Source organism: Saccopteryx leptura, chromosome 6 (genome assembly GCF_036850995.1).
Source record: "Saccopteryx leptura isolate mSacLep1 chromosome 6, mSacLep1_pri_phased_curated, whole genome shotgun sequence".
NCBI classification, from domain to species: Eukaryota; Metazoa; Chordata; class Mammalia; order Chiroptera; family Emballonuridae; genus Saccopteryx; species Saccopteryx leptura.
In genome coordinates, this window is record NC_089508.1 from 29,000,039 (window position 1) to 29,017,930 (window position 17,892).

General features: G+C 45.7%; 1 protein-coding gene across 10 annotated transcripts in view; it reads right to left on the bottom strand.

Annotated features, from left to right (window-relative positions):
- The window catches only part of RGS6 (regulator of G protein signaling 6), a 542,558-nt gene that overhangs the window by 60,577 nt on the left and 464,089 nt on the right, over nucleotides 1–17,892 (bottom strand). For all 10 annotated transcript variants that reach the window (XM_066388417.1, XM_066388419.1, XM_066388418.1 and 7 more), the window contains 5 exons: nucleotides 17,579–17,660; nucleotides 15,714–15,788; nucleotides 14,025–14,123; nucleotides 12,966–13,027; nucleotides 1,435–1,545 (listed from right to left, as the gene is read on the bottom strand). In XM_066388417.1, coding sequence (XP_066244514.1) covers nucleotides 1,435–1,545; nucleotides 12,966–13,027; nucleotides 14,025–14,123; nucleotides 15,714–15,788; nucleotides 17,579–17,660 — 429 coding nt within the window. The remainder of the gene's footprint in view (nucleotides 1–1,434; nucleotides 1,546–12,965; nucleotides 13,028–14,024; nucleotides 14,124–15,713; nucleotides 15,789–17,578; nucleotides 17,661–17,892) is intronic.

Here is a 17,892-nt window from a genome sequence, read left to right on the forward strand (position 1 = left end):
AAGAACAATGAATGTGTTTACTCCATTCTTAGATGAACACCTGCACTGTCGAGCCTGCACATCTTCCCAACCTTTGGAGTCAGTTTAGACCCCGCCACCCTCGCTTCCTGTTCCATGCTGATATTTGTAAAAAGTGCTTACATTTTATCTCAGCCAACTGCTCTGAAAACCCAGATTTGCAGAGATATGATATCACTGGAGGGACTGGAATGTGACCTAATGTTGAAAGCAGTGGACGACCCTAACTAGTAGTTTATACAGCATCTGACATACGACACATCATTGTGTTTCCCTCAAAGATTTAGACTGTCCTATGGTAGCCCTCTGAGGTCCCTGCAGTGGCTCGGGGTACCCGGGTGCAGTCTGGGAACCAGGGCATTGGACTATAAACAAAGTTCTTTCTATTATAGAAAATGAAGAATGGGTTGGAGGAAGAGAGATTTTCTTCATGACGTATGTCTGACTAGTTTAAATTTCTATGATGCGCACTTATGATCTTTATTTACTTTTGTAAGGTTTTTCCATTTCAAGAAAAGAATCTGGAAGAAGAGCCAGAGTGAAAGCGAGTGAGAGAGATGTGAGGAAACGAGAAGCAGAGGGGTGTCCGGCCGCACATCACTGAACTCATGTCACTGAGCACAGATCTGTCCATGCGTTTCCTCCTGCACTTGGGAACAAGGTCTAAGTCCCTCGGGCTTCGGTTCCTCCGCTGCTAAGCAGGCACCCTAGCTGCCCTGATGGGTGTAAAGCTACTGGATGGAGTCACCCCTGTCAGTGACTCAGAGGAGCAGCGATGAAGACCACGGCTCTGGAGCCTCCTGCTCGGGGTCCAATCTTAACTCTGCTACCTACTCGCTGCATGACCTCGAGCAAGTTCAGCAACTCCTCGGTGCCTCAGTTTCCTCATTTGTTCAATGGTGAGAACAATCATGTTTACTTGTTGTGGGTTTCCATGTAAGACACTCACTATGTGGCCAGTGCCAAGTAAGTGCTGGCTGTTATTATTACTGATTCTGCTGTCTAATGTGTGTGTGTGTGTGTGTGTGTGTGTGTGTGTGTGTGTGTGTAAAACAACCACAACAAAGTGGCCAACAGAGTTTTTTCCTCTGGCAATCTGAGCTAGGAAATATGAGTGGCTGTCCCTGTCATTGTGACATCCAAAGGGTCAGACAGAGCTCAGAGAGAAGGTGCAATGGATCCACGTACAGACCAAACTACACTGTGATAAAATATCCCCTAATTTTTGTGTGCAGTATATAAGGAGGTAGAAACCACGAGTTAGCAGACCCCAGTGGGGAGGTAACTTGAGGGGTTTCTGTCCAAGTAATAGTCAAATTAAGATTGGGGATAATGTCATTTCATGAACTCATTAATTTTTTCCACATTTATCCCACTCTCAGACATTTAAAAAAATTTATTATTATTATTATTTACCTCATCTCTATGTCCCATAAAGCGATGTCATCACTGACCCAGGGGTTGGACGGCTCGACGGGCGTTATCAAAGGATCGTAGTCCACATACTGTTCCGTGTAAGCAATCAAGCTGCAGGAGGGAAGCAGAGCAAAGAAGGCCACTGATTTCCTGTTAAAACATTTATTCTGTTTTACATGAATATTATATCAGTCTTAACATAACACTAAATTAAAGGGGGAAAAATGACCACCCCGCCTACTCTTGTCAGATGGAACAGTTTCATTTGCCTTTGTCCTCTTCTCATTTGAATATATTTTGCATTACTGCAATCATCATATACCAGACGAATGTATCTTTTTCCCACTCACTGTCTTCCTGAACCTTCTCTGCCTCCCTCCCCAGTTATGCTTGCCTAACTGATACACTGGTTCAAACCTGCTTGCATACTGCTCTCTGCCATAGACCACGGATCTCAAGACATCCGGGACTCACAGAGGATGCTGCCGTTCCTCCAGGCTGCCAGCCCAGCATTTCCAGCTGGAGGACTTTCTTATTGTAAAAGCTTTAAAATCCTTGCGGACCACAGGAGTTAATATAGTATAAGCATGTTTCCAAAAGGCAACATAGTAGTTTTTCTAGTTATAATTTAAATAGCCACATCATCTTTGTAAGCAAAATTTTACCAAAATGCATGCAGTTAAAACAATAAAATAGTACTAACTGACTTCATGGACCAAAAAAGCAATAGAAATGTTTTTATTCCTCCCTATTCCTTCTCACAGAGGCATCTATTTCTTGCCCTTCTGTTTCTTTTAACATTTACCTGTATATTTCTAAATTACATGTTCTTATAGCTGTTCTTGATGATCAATTTTAGATGAGGATTTAACTTTCTATTCACCAGTCTCCAATTCCCCCCACCATTTACTCCCATAATACTCCAAATAAACAATATAACCATTTTTGTTAAATCAATAGTCAGTGCCCATGTTACTGAACTAGATAAAAATTGTTTGCTGCTGAGCTAAGTGGCATATTACTTTTTTCAAGTGTTCCTCAAACCTATAAAACATCTAGCAATAATTTTTCCATATTTTAAACACAGCAGATAATCAATCAGTTCTGTGTTCCTGTCTCCACAGTTTTGAGTCCTTTGGCTCTACTCTGGACTGTTTGTTCTATAGGCTTGATGCGAAATCATCATCCTGGGGCTTCCTTCTGTCTGTTGGTTTTACTCCTTGCCTGTGTTGAAGCACATCCTTTAATAGTTTCCTAAGAATGGTTTTACTTTATCTTTATACTTGACTATCAGAACTGCAGAATTTTGAAGGCATTGCTCTACTTTTTTTTTTTTTTGCATTTAGTGTTACTATTGAGAAGTCTGGATCCATTTTGATTCTAACAGTTTCTTTCCTCTTTGGGAGCTTAGAATCTTCTTTTTATTGCTGTAGTGCTCTGAAATTTTACCAAGGCCCTTGCTGGTTATTTTTGTTCACTGTGCTGGGTACACTGTGCAATATACTTCCCATAAATATTATTTGTTTGCTAAGGTTATGCCATCGATTTTTCCTTTCTATAATGCTTTTTAGTTAAATGTCGGACATCTTGAATTGATTGATAATTTAATTTTCCCTCCCAGTTTTCATCTTTCTGTCTTTTTGACAGTTCTTCCAACTGTTCTCTTTCCTTATTTTTTAATTTGAGCTATCATTTCCTTAAGTTTCCACAGTTCAGGTGTTTTTATCATAGTATCTATTTCTTGTTTTATGGTTGGAATATCTTCTCATATTTCCAAGGATACTGCTTCTATGTTTTTATTTTTAGTTTCTTCTATTTCTTGAGTAGTTTTCAGTTCCTCGAAGATCCCTTTATTTACACCCCTTCACATTGGGGTTTTTCTTGAGTGTCTGGAAAATCTCTGACATCCATCTGTCCTTGAGTGAGGTACCAAAACCACTGGAGGCTCTGTGTATGTGTGGACAGGACCTGCCCACTGATGGCTTCATTGTTGGGTCACTGGGCAGCTTGCCAGTCTCTTCACTGGTGCTCCCAGCGGGGGACCAGGTATCTTTCCTCCAGAATACTTATTTTTCTGTAGAGTGGGATAGACATGCTTTTTCTGGAAGACCCAGATAATAAATATGTTAGGCTTTGTGGGCCAGGTGGTATCTGTGGCAACTACTCAGCTCTTCTTTTGTAGCACAAAAGCTGCCATAGACAATTCTTGAATGAATGCATGTGACTCTGTTCTATTGAAACTTTATTTGGAAAAGCAGGAGTGGAGTGGATTTGACCCACAGGTTGTAGCTTGCCAGTCTCTTGCCTGTGAGCATAGACATCTAGCTCCTGGAGGGCTGAGAACAGGACAGGGCGGGGCCGAGGGTCCCACAGTTCAGTATTAATTCTTTGGATAATTCTTTTGTTTTCAGCTGGCCCTTTCTAATATGATGTACCTAAGATCTGAGCCAATGTGGCTCAATTTCTCCAGAAAATAAACTACCTATCCCTTATGGTGGTGGTTACTGGGAAAAGATAGTCTCCTAGTAGAGCGGGGATCTAGCAATCCAAAGGCCCCAGAGACAGACTTTAAGCATCTTGATAGGATTAGCCTCATTCTTGCCTTCCATTGTGCCTGGTGCCTTTAAGAGCCAAGGTCACATTTTACTGGGCCCTAACACATTGGTTATAATGATCCTCACTCTGTTCTCATCCATTTTTTTTTAAATTAAAAATTTTCTGGCATACAGAAAGGTATAAAAGTAAAAAAGGTAAAAAAAAAAAAGGTATAAAAAGGTAAGAATACCACCCTTGAACTCATCACCTAATTAAAAGAGTAAAACATTACAAATAGAGAGAGAGAGGCCTCAGCTTATGCTCCCCAGTTCCTTAGGCTTCCAATTTCCAACAAATCTCTTGATACAATAAATTCAATAATTTGTTGGCTTTGAGTTCACACCATTTTAATTCATTTACTGCTATGTTGCCTTTCAGGAGGGAGAGAAGAGAAACATATGTCCACAATATTGGCTTGAGTAAATTTATGGTAATTTATATAATCATTTCCTTTCTATTAGACACAGACTTCTAATTTCTTTAGCATACATAGTGCTTTGGTAGAATATTATTTTTCACACTGGAGTTTCCATCTTTTGGGTTATTTATTTAGAATTGACCACTATAGTAGAATTATTGGGCCAAAAGGTATGAATATTTTTATGCTTATTGATCCACTTAAGGGAGGAAAAGAACCCTTTTCCCAAAGCACTGCCAACTTGATGTTATGTTTCCTCTGCAAGTGAAAATTCAGGGCTGTTACTCCTGAGACTGAGTCGCAAAGGGCAAGTGCGGGCCAATTAGCTTACTGCTGAAAATGTGAAAAAATCAGCCAGCAATTTTCCCTCATTGCCAGTCAAAGTGTGGTTCACAAACCAGTAGCATGGGCGTCCCCTGGGAGCCCCTAAGAAATGCAGAATCTTAGTCCCCGCCCTGGACCCACCGCCTTAGAATCAGGCTATTCCTAAGTGGCACTGCTGTCCTCCCCAGAGTTCAACTCTGCAATCCCTCGTATTCTGTGAGCCAACACATGCTCCTTTTAGCTGACCCAGATTCCAGTTGGGGCTCTATTGCTTGGAACCAAACTAGTACAGTTGAAACAGGGATGAGGGTGTTGGGAATGTGAAGGCCAAGTTCATCAAGGCATCCTTTGTAACGCTGGCCAGAGAGATTCCTCTCCCTTGGAACATGCACTTCCTTGCAGTGTACAGACAGCAAGATGAACAGGCTGCCCGATAAAGAGGCCAGGCAGGCAACGGGGGAGGTAGCAACGGTTGGGACAAAATACCGTTTGAGTCCAAAGTCAATATCAGTAACTATAGAAAGACTTGAGATAGGACAGGAAAGGCACAAAGGAGGAGCACGAAAAGAGCTTTGCAGAATGCCTGGCACACAACCCACAACCGCACACAAGCAGCACTGCCCCACAGAGCCGTGGGTGTCAGCGGCTTAACAGCAGAATGGAGAGGTGTCACAGACTGAACAGTGTCCCCCCAAATTTTATATGTTGAAGTTCTAATCCCCAATGTGACTTTTTTTTGGAGACAGGGTTTTCAAGGAGGTAATTAAGGTTAAATGAGTTCATAAGAGCCTAATCTGATAGAACTGTCCTTCTAAGAAGAGGAAGAGATGCCAGAGCTCTCTCCTCCGCGCGTGCACAGAGGGGAGGCTATGTGAGACGCAGTGAGACGGTGGCCGTCTCTAAGCCTGGAAGAGAGGCCTCACCAGGAACCGGCCCTGCTGGCACCTTGATCATGGACTTCCCGCCTCTAGAACTATGAGAAAATAAACATCTGTTGTGTAAGTCACCCGGTCTCTGGTATTACGGTAGACTATACTGATTAATACAGGAGATGAAAAAATAAAACATAGGAAATCCAGAGGAAGTCCATTAGAAACAATATTTCTCATCAAGTGATTTTAACATTCTTGTCCTCTTAACCCTGCTGCCTTCTGAATAGTATATGGTTTTGTTATTTTCAAGTGTCATTAGCAGATGCTGATATAACAACCATTGGCAAATGTGCTACCCATCATCATCAAGTGCTTTGGAACAGATCTTGGGTGGAGGTGTGGAGCTGGCTGATTTGTCCACAGACTGCTGCCCACCTCCTTGTAGTAAGTGGCAGAAATTTGCAACATGGTGGTGAGGGGTGGTCAGTCAGTCATTCAGCTGACACTATCAGCATCTATTGGTGTCATGTCATGAAATAGCGAACAGCTCTCTGTGTCACAAGGAGATGCTAGTGCTGAGCTAAGAGCAGTCATGGTTTCTAACTACATTAACCAGTCATAGGTTATTATATATCTGTATATTATATAAGGGGGTTATTATATATACATTACATATATAATGGGGGCTATTACTACAGAATCTTTCCAACTTAGATTGCTAATTACATCTAGCTCTGATAAACTTGGAGAAGGAAATAATAAAAAGAAATTTACCAAAACATTTAGTCTAAACACTTGAAAAATTCTGAGAACTTTTTAGATTTCATCCTCTCTCCCTAACAACAACAGAAAAAAGACTCATAATTTTGCTACAAATTGTATAGACTGTGGCAAAAAAAAAAAAAAGTGCGACAGGTGAGTTAGAGGAAGAGATGCTGTCTATTGTGGATTGAGGGGTGCCTAGAAAGAAATCTGTGAGGTAATAGAAAGCATAAATATTTGGCCTTTGACCCCAATCCCTGACACAGGGCTCCTGAAACCGTTGGCATTTCCTCAGTGATAGGAGTGTCTATGTTCCAATGAGGTAACTCTTGGTCAGCTCCTATATGGGGGCTGGCCACCAGAAAGATCAAGCTCGGATTAGAAGCTTGGAATTTTCAGCCTTATCCCCCATTCTCTTGAGAAGGGAGAGGGATGGAAATGGAGCTCGTAGTTGCTTGTGCCTATGTGAGGAAGCCTTCATAAAGTCCCAGCAGTATGGGGTTCAGAGAGCTTCCAGGTTGGCGGACACAGCCAGCCATGCACGCGGAGGGCGGTGTAGCCCAGCTCCACAGAGGCAGAAGGTCCTGCACTTGGGACCCTCCCAGACCGTGCCTTATGAACCCTTTCCTCTGGCTGTTTATCTGTATCCGCCAATAGACTGGTGAACAGAAGTGAGGGTTTCCCCGAGCTCTGTGGGCAGCTTTGGCAAACGGATCCACACCGAGGAGTGGGTAGTGGGAACCTCCGGTGTGCAACCACACCGGACAGGTGTTGTGGGTAACCTGGAGACCTGCTATTGCCACTGGCAGCTGGTGGGAGGGGTAGTCTCGTGGGACGGAGCCCTTCACTTGTGGCATCTGACACTTTCTCCAGGTAGAGAGGGTCAGAATTGAGTTCAATTGTAGGACACCGGCTGGTGTCACAGAATAGTTTGGTGTCAGAAAAGTTTTGATTGTGGTAGTAGTATGAGAGCAGAGGAAACACAATGGAGGGGAAGAGTGGGTTTTTCCTACCCAGATCCCAAGAGTGAAGTATGTATATGGAATGTGATCTACAGAGCGGGTGAGAGGGAAACGGGAGACACTGTTAGGCCCCTGGAAAGCCGGCCAGTGAAGGATGGCCTGCAGTGATTAGGTGAGGGAAAAGGAGGCATGGGATGCAAAGCATTATGGGATCATGACATCATTCCATTGTAGAAATACAATAAAAATGTGCTTTAGCGCTCATTAGGGAAATCAGGGTCTCTGCATGTGGAAAGGAGTGGACAGGAGGGTATGTTAGTGCCCCCTTTGCAGTTTCTAAATGATGATGCATCGAAGGAAACGGACAGGAAGAAGATCCGACTAGGAAGGGAAGTGAAGAGCAGAGCAGCATTGCGGAGACGAAGGGAGAAAGTTTAATTCTCATTAATTCATTGATTTATTAGTCTAATTTGTTTTTCACATTGTAGAAGGTGGGGGAGGAGAGAGAATGCAAAGAACTCCTTAATCCCGGGTCACTTGGAGAGAATGTAATCGACAGAGCATCTCAGAATGAGTGAGGGGATGTGAAGGGGAACTTTGCCCCTTGGAAAAAGAGCCTATGCCAGGCCAGGTGTTTCAGCCCTTCCAGGTCATAATCTGAATACAGTCACCCTAGCTATAACGATACCTCTGATCTTTTCTTTTCTGTCACCTAAGATGGACAGGGAGAAAAGAGAAGCAAGGACCCCACGGTGTCCGGAATCACATAAAAGCAAAGCTGTAACGACCTCTTTGGCTCCTTTCTTTCCTCCCCCCAAACTATCATTAGACATTAAGTTAACTATCATTAGACATTAGACACGGACTGCTATCACCTTAGCAGGCTTTTAATAGATCCTTAGGTTATGCAGTCCCTTGCTGTTTTATCTCATTTTATTAATTCCATTTCATGATCAGGGAGGGTAAGAGGCAGAGGGGGAACCAGCATCCAATTTCAGGGAGCAGCAGTGATCTCGAGATGGGCAAGAGGATGATAAAAAATCAACTCATCTATCAGCTGGGATGCACAACCAGCTCTCAGGGCGGGGTGAGGATGGGCCACGCAGAGGAGCAGCTATACGATGCCACGGTCTAATCTCTCCGTGCGTGGCAGGGGGGTGTGACTCCCACAGTGACCTGCTCAGTGCCTGTCCGGGTGGGGAGAAGTCTCTGGGCACACCCAGCAAAACACAGAGACTTTCCAGAACATTTGGACTAAAATGTAGATGTTTGCATTTTCAAAGTCAGTTAGTCAGGTGCTGTGGGGATTAGATGAATTAAATAGGGGCTCTTTGAGGATTCTTGCATAGAGCAGTAAGACCTCTTTCATTGGGCAACTTAAACTGGTGAGAGAACACGGGTGAGACACGTGACCAAAGGGTCTCTTTCCGCAGTGAGAAACTACCTCAAGGCTCATTGTCTGTCATTCAGAAGAGCATGTCTCTCAGAGAAGACGCTTGCATTAGGATCAAGGCTAAGGAACTTGGCTATTTGAGTTCCTTGTATGATAAATTAATGTAAAAAAACCTGAAGTCTGTTACTCCAGCCCTTGAACCTGGTCTGGGCTTGTGTCTTGCTTTGGCCAATAAAATGCAGTAGAAGTGACCGAGTGCCAGTTCCAAGCCTCAAGAGGCTAGACATACTAGACTGCTCTCTCTCTCGGAATCCTGCTATCCCCGTGTGAATAAGGTCGGACTAGACTGCTGGAGGATGAGAGAACATGTGAGGAAAGCGCAGCTGTCCCAGCTGAGGTTATTCTAAACCAGCTCACATCAAACATATGAGAGAGCCCAGCCAAGATTACCAAGCTGCCTACCCAACACATGATTGCATGCAGACATCAGGGGGAGCCAAACAGAGGCAGCTGGTACACAGACACACGAGCAGCAGTAATTTACCTGTTTTTTGAAGCTGCTATGTTTTTGAGGTAGTTTGTTACACAGCAATAGCTAACTGATACACCTGGTCTGCCACCGCTTGGAAATGGGAATTGGTAAGGGAGGAACAAGGGCTACTGGAGACAAGTATGCTGACAGGAACAAGAAAATAAGCCAACAACTAAAAAAGCAGAAACAGAGATTCAAAGTACATAGTGGTCTGGGGCTGGTTAGGGAAAGGGGACCAGTTTGTGGCACTTTATAAGACCCTGACCACTGACAGAGTTTTAGAGTACAGTATAAGAACACTGACCCTGATTCATCCAATAATATTAACTGAAATGTGAGTCCTTACTTTAAGAAGGCGAGTGCAAGAACCATACTGAAGACAGATTCTCATTTAAAATACTTAGAAAAAAAAAAAAAGCTCCAGGTGTTGAGCATTCTTTACCTGGAGAATTCATCTGTGTGTGCAAGCACTGTACTTTCCACAGCAAAAATTAGGTAACATCTCAGACTGGCTTTTGTACTGTTTCCAGATGTAAATGGCATCCTTGGGAAATGTAGTTTGGCTGCCATGATGTTGGCATTTTGGGAACATTTAACCACTCCTGGGGATAATGGGATGGAACAGTTGAAGCTGAGATGACCCGAGAAAATCTGAGCAGAAGAGTAGCCCCTTCATGCTTGGCCCTGCCTGCCCCCAAAACACCACATTATTGGTGCCAAAGGAGGCAGCCACTGGGACAGACAGGGTGATGGCAGGGCCAACCTTAGGCAGTACACAGGGCTCTCTGTTTAGGAGATGGGGAAGAGAGAAGGAGGGAAGAGCCACAGTAGCCCAGAGCTGTCACCTGCAGGTCTAGCCTCACTCCTTGGCTTGCCCTTCGGTCCTCTGAACACTGTGCACCCAACTCTTTCCATCTAACGCACTTGAATTTGCTCCTTTTCCAAAGCACCATTTAGTACCACACTGGAAAACAATCATCCTTCACATCTACTGGATGTATACTAAGTGCCAAGGCCTGGACCAAGCTCCTGCCATGGATCAACACGCTAACCCTGTAAGGTAAGTGCTACCGCTCTCTCCCTTTAAAGAGGCAGGATCCAAACGCCGTGGCAGCTACCCCCTAAATCCTGCTGTTCTGCCTGTTAGTTTGCAAAGTTTCCTTTTTCCCTTCCTGGCTGCGCCTGGCTGCACCTTTTGCAGCCCTGGCTCTTGCCTTTTTTGAACTGGACTTGCACCCTCAGCAGCCCTCCCACCTCTCCCAACATCAGTGCTCAGGGAGCCAAGTGAAAAACGGGGTGGACCGGTTCCCAGCGCGGATAAGGTCCTTTGCTCGACGGTGTCGGGCTAATTACCACCGCTCGCCAGGAGCAGGCCCAGGAACCCGATCCGGCGGGGGGGATGCGTGCGCCCACCTGAGACAGCTCAGCTCTCCCTTGGAGAGGAGCGCAGCGGCACCGAGGCCAGCTGCCAGCGCCACCTCCCTGTCCCCCACCCGGCAGAGACCAGAGACGCTGACGGACCAGGGCTCAGGGCTGCTTTATCTCCTGCGAACACCCGCTCCCCACCCGCCTCCCCTCAATCTGGGAGTTTCCTTGTGGCTCTAATGAAAAACTCTTGTGTCACATTGAAAAGTTGCCAGTTACTGCTGCTGGGAATAAGATCCGGTCTTGGTCTCGGTCCCTGCCGGGCAGAGACCCAGGAAAGCTTCACACTGGGGAGGGAGGTGTGGCCGGCAGGAGTAGTCTCTTCCAGGTGAGCAGCCTCTCAGGCAGAAGGTGGCAGCAGGTGGGGCCCTCCCTGACAGCGCGCAGACAGACAAACAATGGGCCCTGACAGGCGCCCCTCCCCCACCTCGGCTGCTCCCTGTCTCTCTTCCCTTCTCAGCACTCCGCCCACCAACTCCTCAGAGACCTGCTCAGTCCTCTTGCATATTATTCAAAATGCAGGTTCCTCAGACCTACCTGGAACCACTGAGTCCAGTTCCGCATAGCAAGGGTTTAGGAATCTCCATTGTTCATTCCCCTCCCCCACCTGGATCATCATGCTCAAAACCACTGGACCCCGCAGCAGACCCCAGGAAAGGCACCCCCCCCCCTACCCCCCTGGGACTGCAGACTCTGCCGTGCTCTTGGAGGGCCAGGCATTGCGACCCTCACAGTGCACCAGGACAGCCATTCTTGGCCCCGGTTCATAGAGAAAAAACGCTCGAAGCTCCTCACACCAGTGGAATCGAGGTCATCCCAGCCGTCTCTCACAGGTACTCTTCTGGGACAGAGGCACTCACAGTGAGACTTGAAAAGCAATTTTAGAGCCAGGTACTGCAAAGCTCCACGCTATGCTAGTGGGGGAGGTGGCCCCGCAGCCGACAGAGTTAGCGGGAACTGGGACTCCAGAGCAGTTGTTGTCCTGGAGTAAGCTGAGCCCCGGCCAGGACCACCTTCTGGAGCCTTTGCATCAGTCAGTCTCAACGGGGTCGATCCTGCCCTCCCAGGCGACAGCTGGCATTGTCCACAGACATGTTTGGCTGTCACAACTGTGAGGTGGGGTTTTGGCATTTAGTGAAACGAAGTCAGGGATGTTGCTAAATATCCTATGATGCACCGGACAGCCTTCTGCAACAAAGAAGTATTCAGCTCAGAAGGACAACAGCGAGACTCTTGAGAAACCCTAGGATATATACCAGACACCATCAAAGGCATGAACCCAGATCCAGGGTCGTCCTTGGCTACCCGAAGACTGAGGTTTAGGCTTTTGGAGTACGATTTTCTCAGCTTCAGTTTGTTATTTATTTAGAAGGAAAGGACCGGCAGAGAAAGGCTTACAGGTTCAACACACACCCAGTTCTCCGTGGGAGCTGGGCGTAAAGACTCATTCCACTTTGATAGCTAATAAATACTAGGACCCAGCTTAAGTCCTTGATCCCTCAGCTATTGGTCATCACTTGAACACCTAAAAAAAAAACAACCAACACAGAAAAAACCGTTCAGTTTGCCAGCTGCCTGATCAGATTTATTCCATACAGATTCCCCAGGTGGTCTCCCCTCTTCACCGAGAGTTCAAAAAACAGACCATTTAGTTGACAAAATTGAGTTTCCCACGAGTTAACGGAGCGGAACCAGCCCCTGTGCCGATCGCGGTGGCGGAAGCCCGGCTGGAGGGGCCGCTATTCTCTTTCCTGGTGATTCGTCGCAGTTCAGTGGATGATGGTGTGTGGAGGCGGAACGCCTCCCGACGGTCCAGTCCCCTCCTGTTTGCACGGCGAGCGCACAATTTCCTTCCCCCTATAAAGTGAATCTGGGCGTTTTATAGCTGAAAAGGGAGCCATTCCATTTAAATTAATTGAGGGGCTGAAGGCAAAAGTGCGCTATGGAGCTTTTATGGATATTTGACCTTGATCAGCAAGGTCCTGCTCCCCCCCCCCCCTTCCGAAAAGCTGTAGCGACAGAACACCATACACTGACTAGAACACTCTTGGTATCACTCAGGGGAGGTCTGCTGTCTTAGTTGTACTCACTTGGGCCCTGTGGGTTTTTTTTTTTCTTTCACCCATCAGTTAAAGAAATGCCTATGGCGGGCCTCCTGGCAGGGTACACACGTATCAGCCACAACTCTGTAACATTTCTCTTTTGTTAAATTAGAAGGAAGTGGTCATTTTATTCAGGGGAAACATACCTTTCTGCCACTTTCGACATTTTTAAACAATGTCTGTCAATCTGTGCATTCAAAAATATTATCTGGGGAAAGACAGAACAGAGGTATTAAGGACAAACTAGAATTGTTTTCCCCCTTCTACCCCAGGAACCCAAATCTTGTACTTCCACCGAGATCCTAACACCTCCTCTGGGCAGGCTCCAGCCCCCAGTTTGCCCTTTGGAAGATCCTGCCACCTTGAGGATTCCCAATTATCCTTCCTAATTTGTTTTCCAGCACTGTGTTAGAGCCTCGGTCTTGATTCCCAGAAGGGATTGCGAATGGAGAGGCAGTATATACTCTACAAAGCTTAGCGACGGCACGGACAGGCGACACACACACCGTCAGGCCTGGTTTGACTAATCTCCGGGGATCCCTCTCTGCACACCGTTCTCACCTGCATCACACCCGCGTGCTCCCGTTACTTGACTTGAATCATCAAACAGCTACTTTTATATACATCTGTGTCCTTTTTCCCACCCAATAATAAACTTGTCAAGGGCGGGCACCTAGCAGTTTACTCCTTGGGGTCCCCCCATCAGCAGCCAATAAAGCATAATGTAAGAAAGAGAGTCTGCAGTTACTACATTCGCTGTTAAGTCCTCATCAGGTAAGATAACTTTGAACCAAACAATGGCTTTGGGAGTAGGGCTTGCTTCATTCGTAAACTTTCCTTTTGGATCACAGCCACCAGTCGGTGGTCCCGGACTGGCTTACTCTGAAAGCACATGACAATTCTCAGGACCCTGTGACATGGGTCACTCCCCGCTCCAGCTCCTGTGGAAGACCTGACAATAGAGGCCGCCCTGCGGCGTTGGGGTAACGCATTTCTGTCCTTCTCTCATAACTGCTGAGGGAACGTGGTAGAGAATTTTCCCTCCCGTACTGCCATGCGTTGTTCACACACGGCGCTCAAAGTCACCTACAGCTGGTTCCACTGCGCTTCCCAGGAACTGAAAGCTCAACTCAGCTTCCAGAGGTGGACACAGAAAGGGTTTTCAAATTGGCCACACCTCCTCCCGTAGGGCAGGAGTCAGTCACCTGTTTCCGGATGTCCTCTTTCGTAGTTTTCCTGATTGGCTGACTGGGTACGTGCACAGGGCTCTGCGACTGGGACTCTTCCGTCACACCGTACACTGACTAGGGAGGAAGCAAGAAGGTAGAATCACGCACCCTCAGAAAGAAGTGAAGGGAGCCTTAGGGGTGGGCTATCTCCCCCACCCATCCGATGCTTCCGGTCCTCTCTGTGACATCCCAACCACAAATGGGCAGCCTCTGCTTGAATTTCTCCACGATGGGAACTGTCTCAGAGGCAGCCCTGTCCTGTCTGGGTTCCCGCTGCTAAAACATGCTTCCCTTTATTGAGCTGAAATGGACTCCTTGTACATCAGTGTTTCTCCAAACATGGCCCATAGACCCTCTGCAAGGAGTTATCTGGGAGTACTTGGCAAGGGTGCTCATTGCCGAGCCCTGCATGGATCTGCCGAGCCCGAATCTTTGGGGGTGGGGCTTACAAATCTGGGCTTTTATCAAAAGCCCCAGGTGATTCTGAGACACAAAGTAGTTCAAGGACAATTGCTGCAGATTATGCACAAAGGTCCCCTCTTATCTTTTCTGTTGGCCTGCAGGTGACAAGCTCATCTGGGGTACACTTGAGATGGCAGGGTTCCAGATGCTTTGCTTTTATGCTAAACAGTTTTCTGGCCTCAGTTTCTCCACCTGCCCACTTGTTACGGCTACTTTTTAAGCTGTTCCTCGTGTTAGAGACAGATTAAAGACAACCTTTGCTTTGGGAAAGAAACAAACCCCCCCCCCCCAGGTATAAAATGTATAGTTGAAATCAAGAAAGGCTCACTGAAATTCTGGAATAAAATTCTAATATAATTAGGGGGAGGGCCTTAAAGATTAAATGAGGCCATTTTAAGGTTAACATTATAAATATAACACAGTGGGCATCACTATCTCAGTGAAGACTAAAATGTGTATGTAGATTCAAGAAGTTGCGATATATGTCATGTCATATATATTATATGAGAAATTAGAGAGGATTGGTTGTCAGGGGATACCTCCTTAACCTTTTGAAATTAGCGGTGTTGAGGACAGACCTGTTCTCCCGCAGAACGATCCCTGGCGCTGTTGTGAGGGTGGAATGTACCGACGGTGGGGCGGAGCGAGTGTGGCGCCCTTGGATACGCTGTGCTCACTGCCCCGTGGGTCCAGTGAAACACCAGTGATCATCAGCTCATTCACAGCTGGACAAGGCCGTGATTTGAGTTGGGATGACCTAGCTATGCTACAAGACTTTCAATGTACTAAGCTCACTTTCACCTGTGGGATTTCCATACTTTTCTTTCTTCCTTATCTCTTCCCCATAGCCAACCGCCGTTCGCCCTTGAGAACCACCGCACACTTGGGCTAGCTTTGGAAGCCCGCGGAAAACCCCGGTCTGGCGCCCCCTCCTGGCGCTCCTGGACCATCCTGCACTTCCCTAACGCCGCCTGTTGGCTTGTTTCGTCTCCCACCAGGCTGTGGGCTTTGTGAAGACTGCGTTTTAGAAGCGTGCTAAGCCCACAGGAGCCACTCCACAAATATATGTAGGATAAATGAATAAAATGGTTTCAAAGGACGAAATGGGGTAGAATGAACATATAGCAAATTATTGTTTGAACAGTAGCAGAAATGAAAGGCCCAGGCACATCGAGACTTTCCGATTCAGCTAAGCTAGCGAACCTTTTTAACCTTTTGCGGGTTCTTCAAACGTCGACATTTCCTGATATCCATTTCTGTGGTGTTCACACAGCCTGGCTGAGGGGGAAAAAAAAAACACTACATAAATTACTGAGTGAAAATCACTTTTCCAGTTCAGTCCAAGCGACACCATCAGAACCAATCGCTAACTTTCCCATTACGTATAATGCATGATTATCTCCATTTGACCATTTACATTTCTTTTCTTTTCTTTCTTTCTTTCTTTTTTTTTTTTTTATTTTACAAAGATGTAGATGTGTTCCTCTATAAAGTTCTCAAATGAAACATAAAAGCTTATATTATCTCAGGACGGTAGGTAGAGGGTATCGGGCACAGCTTAGAAGAGCAAACCCTGGTTCCAAGTGGCAAGCTTGCTTCAGTCAGTCTTTGTTTTCTCACAGATCTAACCCACTAAAGACACTCCAATGTCAGGAGGGGGAATCATTTCTTTAGTTTTGCTCTTAACCAGTGCTTTAGGGTGGGAGGGGGGCTGAAAGAGTCTATTCATTTTAGTTCTATTTCATGAGGGAAAAGCAAGATTTTTTAAAAATAACGTGAAATTAGAAATACAGTCAAACATCATTATTCATGGGTTTTGTATTTGTGAATTTGCCCACCTGCTAAAACTTACAAAGAAGTTTATGAATACTTGCTGTGCATTCATGGCCATTTGTGGACATTTACAGAGCAACAAAAGATTTGAGTTGTTTCATATGCACGTTCCCAGCTGAGGTTGAACAAGGTGATGCCCGGCCTTCTTGTTTCAACTTTTCATACTAGAAATAAGTGTCCTTTTCAAGGTCTATTTAGTGCCGCTATTTGTATATCCCTGTAGTTTTTTGTTTTGTTGGTGATTTTGTTGTTTAAATGGCCCCCAAGCATGTGCTGAACTGCTGTCTAGTGTTCCTGAGTTCAGGAGGCTCTGATGTGCCTTACGGAGAATATGTGTGTCACATAAGGTTCATTCTGGCATCAGACATAGTGCTGTTGGCTGTGAGTTCAATGTTAACGAACCAACAATGTACATTAAGGTGTCTTTAAATAGAAACACATGCTAACCACGGTTATGCCTCGATCAACTGATGCAGGGGTTCAGCATTCGCTGACTCACTGTTCACGGCCACTTTATGGGATGTAACCATGAATAACAAAAATTGGCTGCATTCTGAATAGAACATTCTAACACAGGGGTCCCCAAACTTTTTACACAGGGGGCCAGTTCACTGTCCCTCAGACCGTTGGAGGGCAGGAGTATAAAAAAAAAATTATGAACAAATCCCTATGCACACTGCACATATCTTATTTTAAAGTAAAAAAACAAACCGGGAACAAATACAATATTTAAAATAAAGAACAAGTAAATTTAAATCAACAAGCTGACCAGTATTTCAATGGGAACTATGCTCCTGTCACTGACCACCAATGAAAGAAGTGCTCCTTCTGGAAGTGCAGTGGGGGCCGGATAAATGGCCTCAGGGGGCCGCATGTGGCCCGCGGGCCGTAGTTTGGGGACCCCTGTTCTAACATTTAGAGTCAACCACTAGTAAATATGGACATTGCTTATTTTGGAACTGTAAACTTCTGGGGCCCACAGGTCCCAGCTGAAATTCCCACAGCTCCCCTATTTCCAATTCCCTATTTGCATGGATGGGTAATTTATAAAAGGGAGAACTGACATATATTCCAGAAAACCTACTGAGATTATATGAATGAATGGCAAAACCATTGCACAAAATTTAGCAATTTTTTTAAGAATGAGACATCTGCTGGTGAAAGATAGTCATTTCTTCCAGGCGAAAGAAGTGGCAAAATAAGAAAGCCCAGAGAACCAAGTGGAGCCGTCTCACCACTGGCCTGTGGACATCCCAGAAGGCCCGTTCTTGACTGTCCAAAATTTTTCTTTCTGTCTTGTCCTTTTTCCGATCAATCCTGAAAGAGCAAAGGAAGGGAATCAAATGCTTTCGTCTTCTGTTTCCCCTGTTTTGAAGAGCTGACAGCATGCAGGATGACGGTGCCTGAGTGGTCCCTGCCCTGTGCAGAGCTGTAAATATGGTGGACAGGCCCCTCCAGGAAACCTCAAGAAGTTCACATGTGGGGAGCAAACTTGCTTTAGGCTAGACCAGCAATTTTCAACCTGTGTGCTGCAATCATTTTTTAAAAC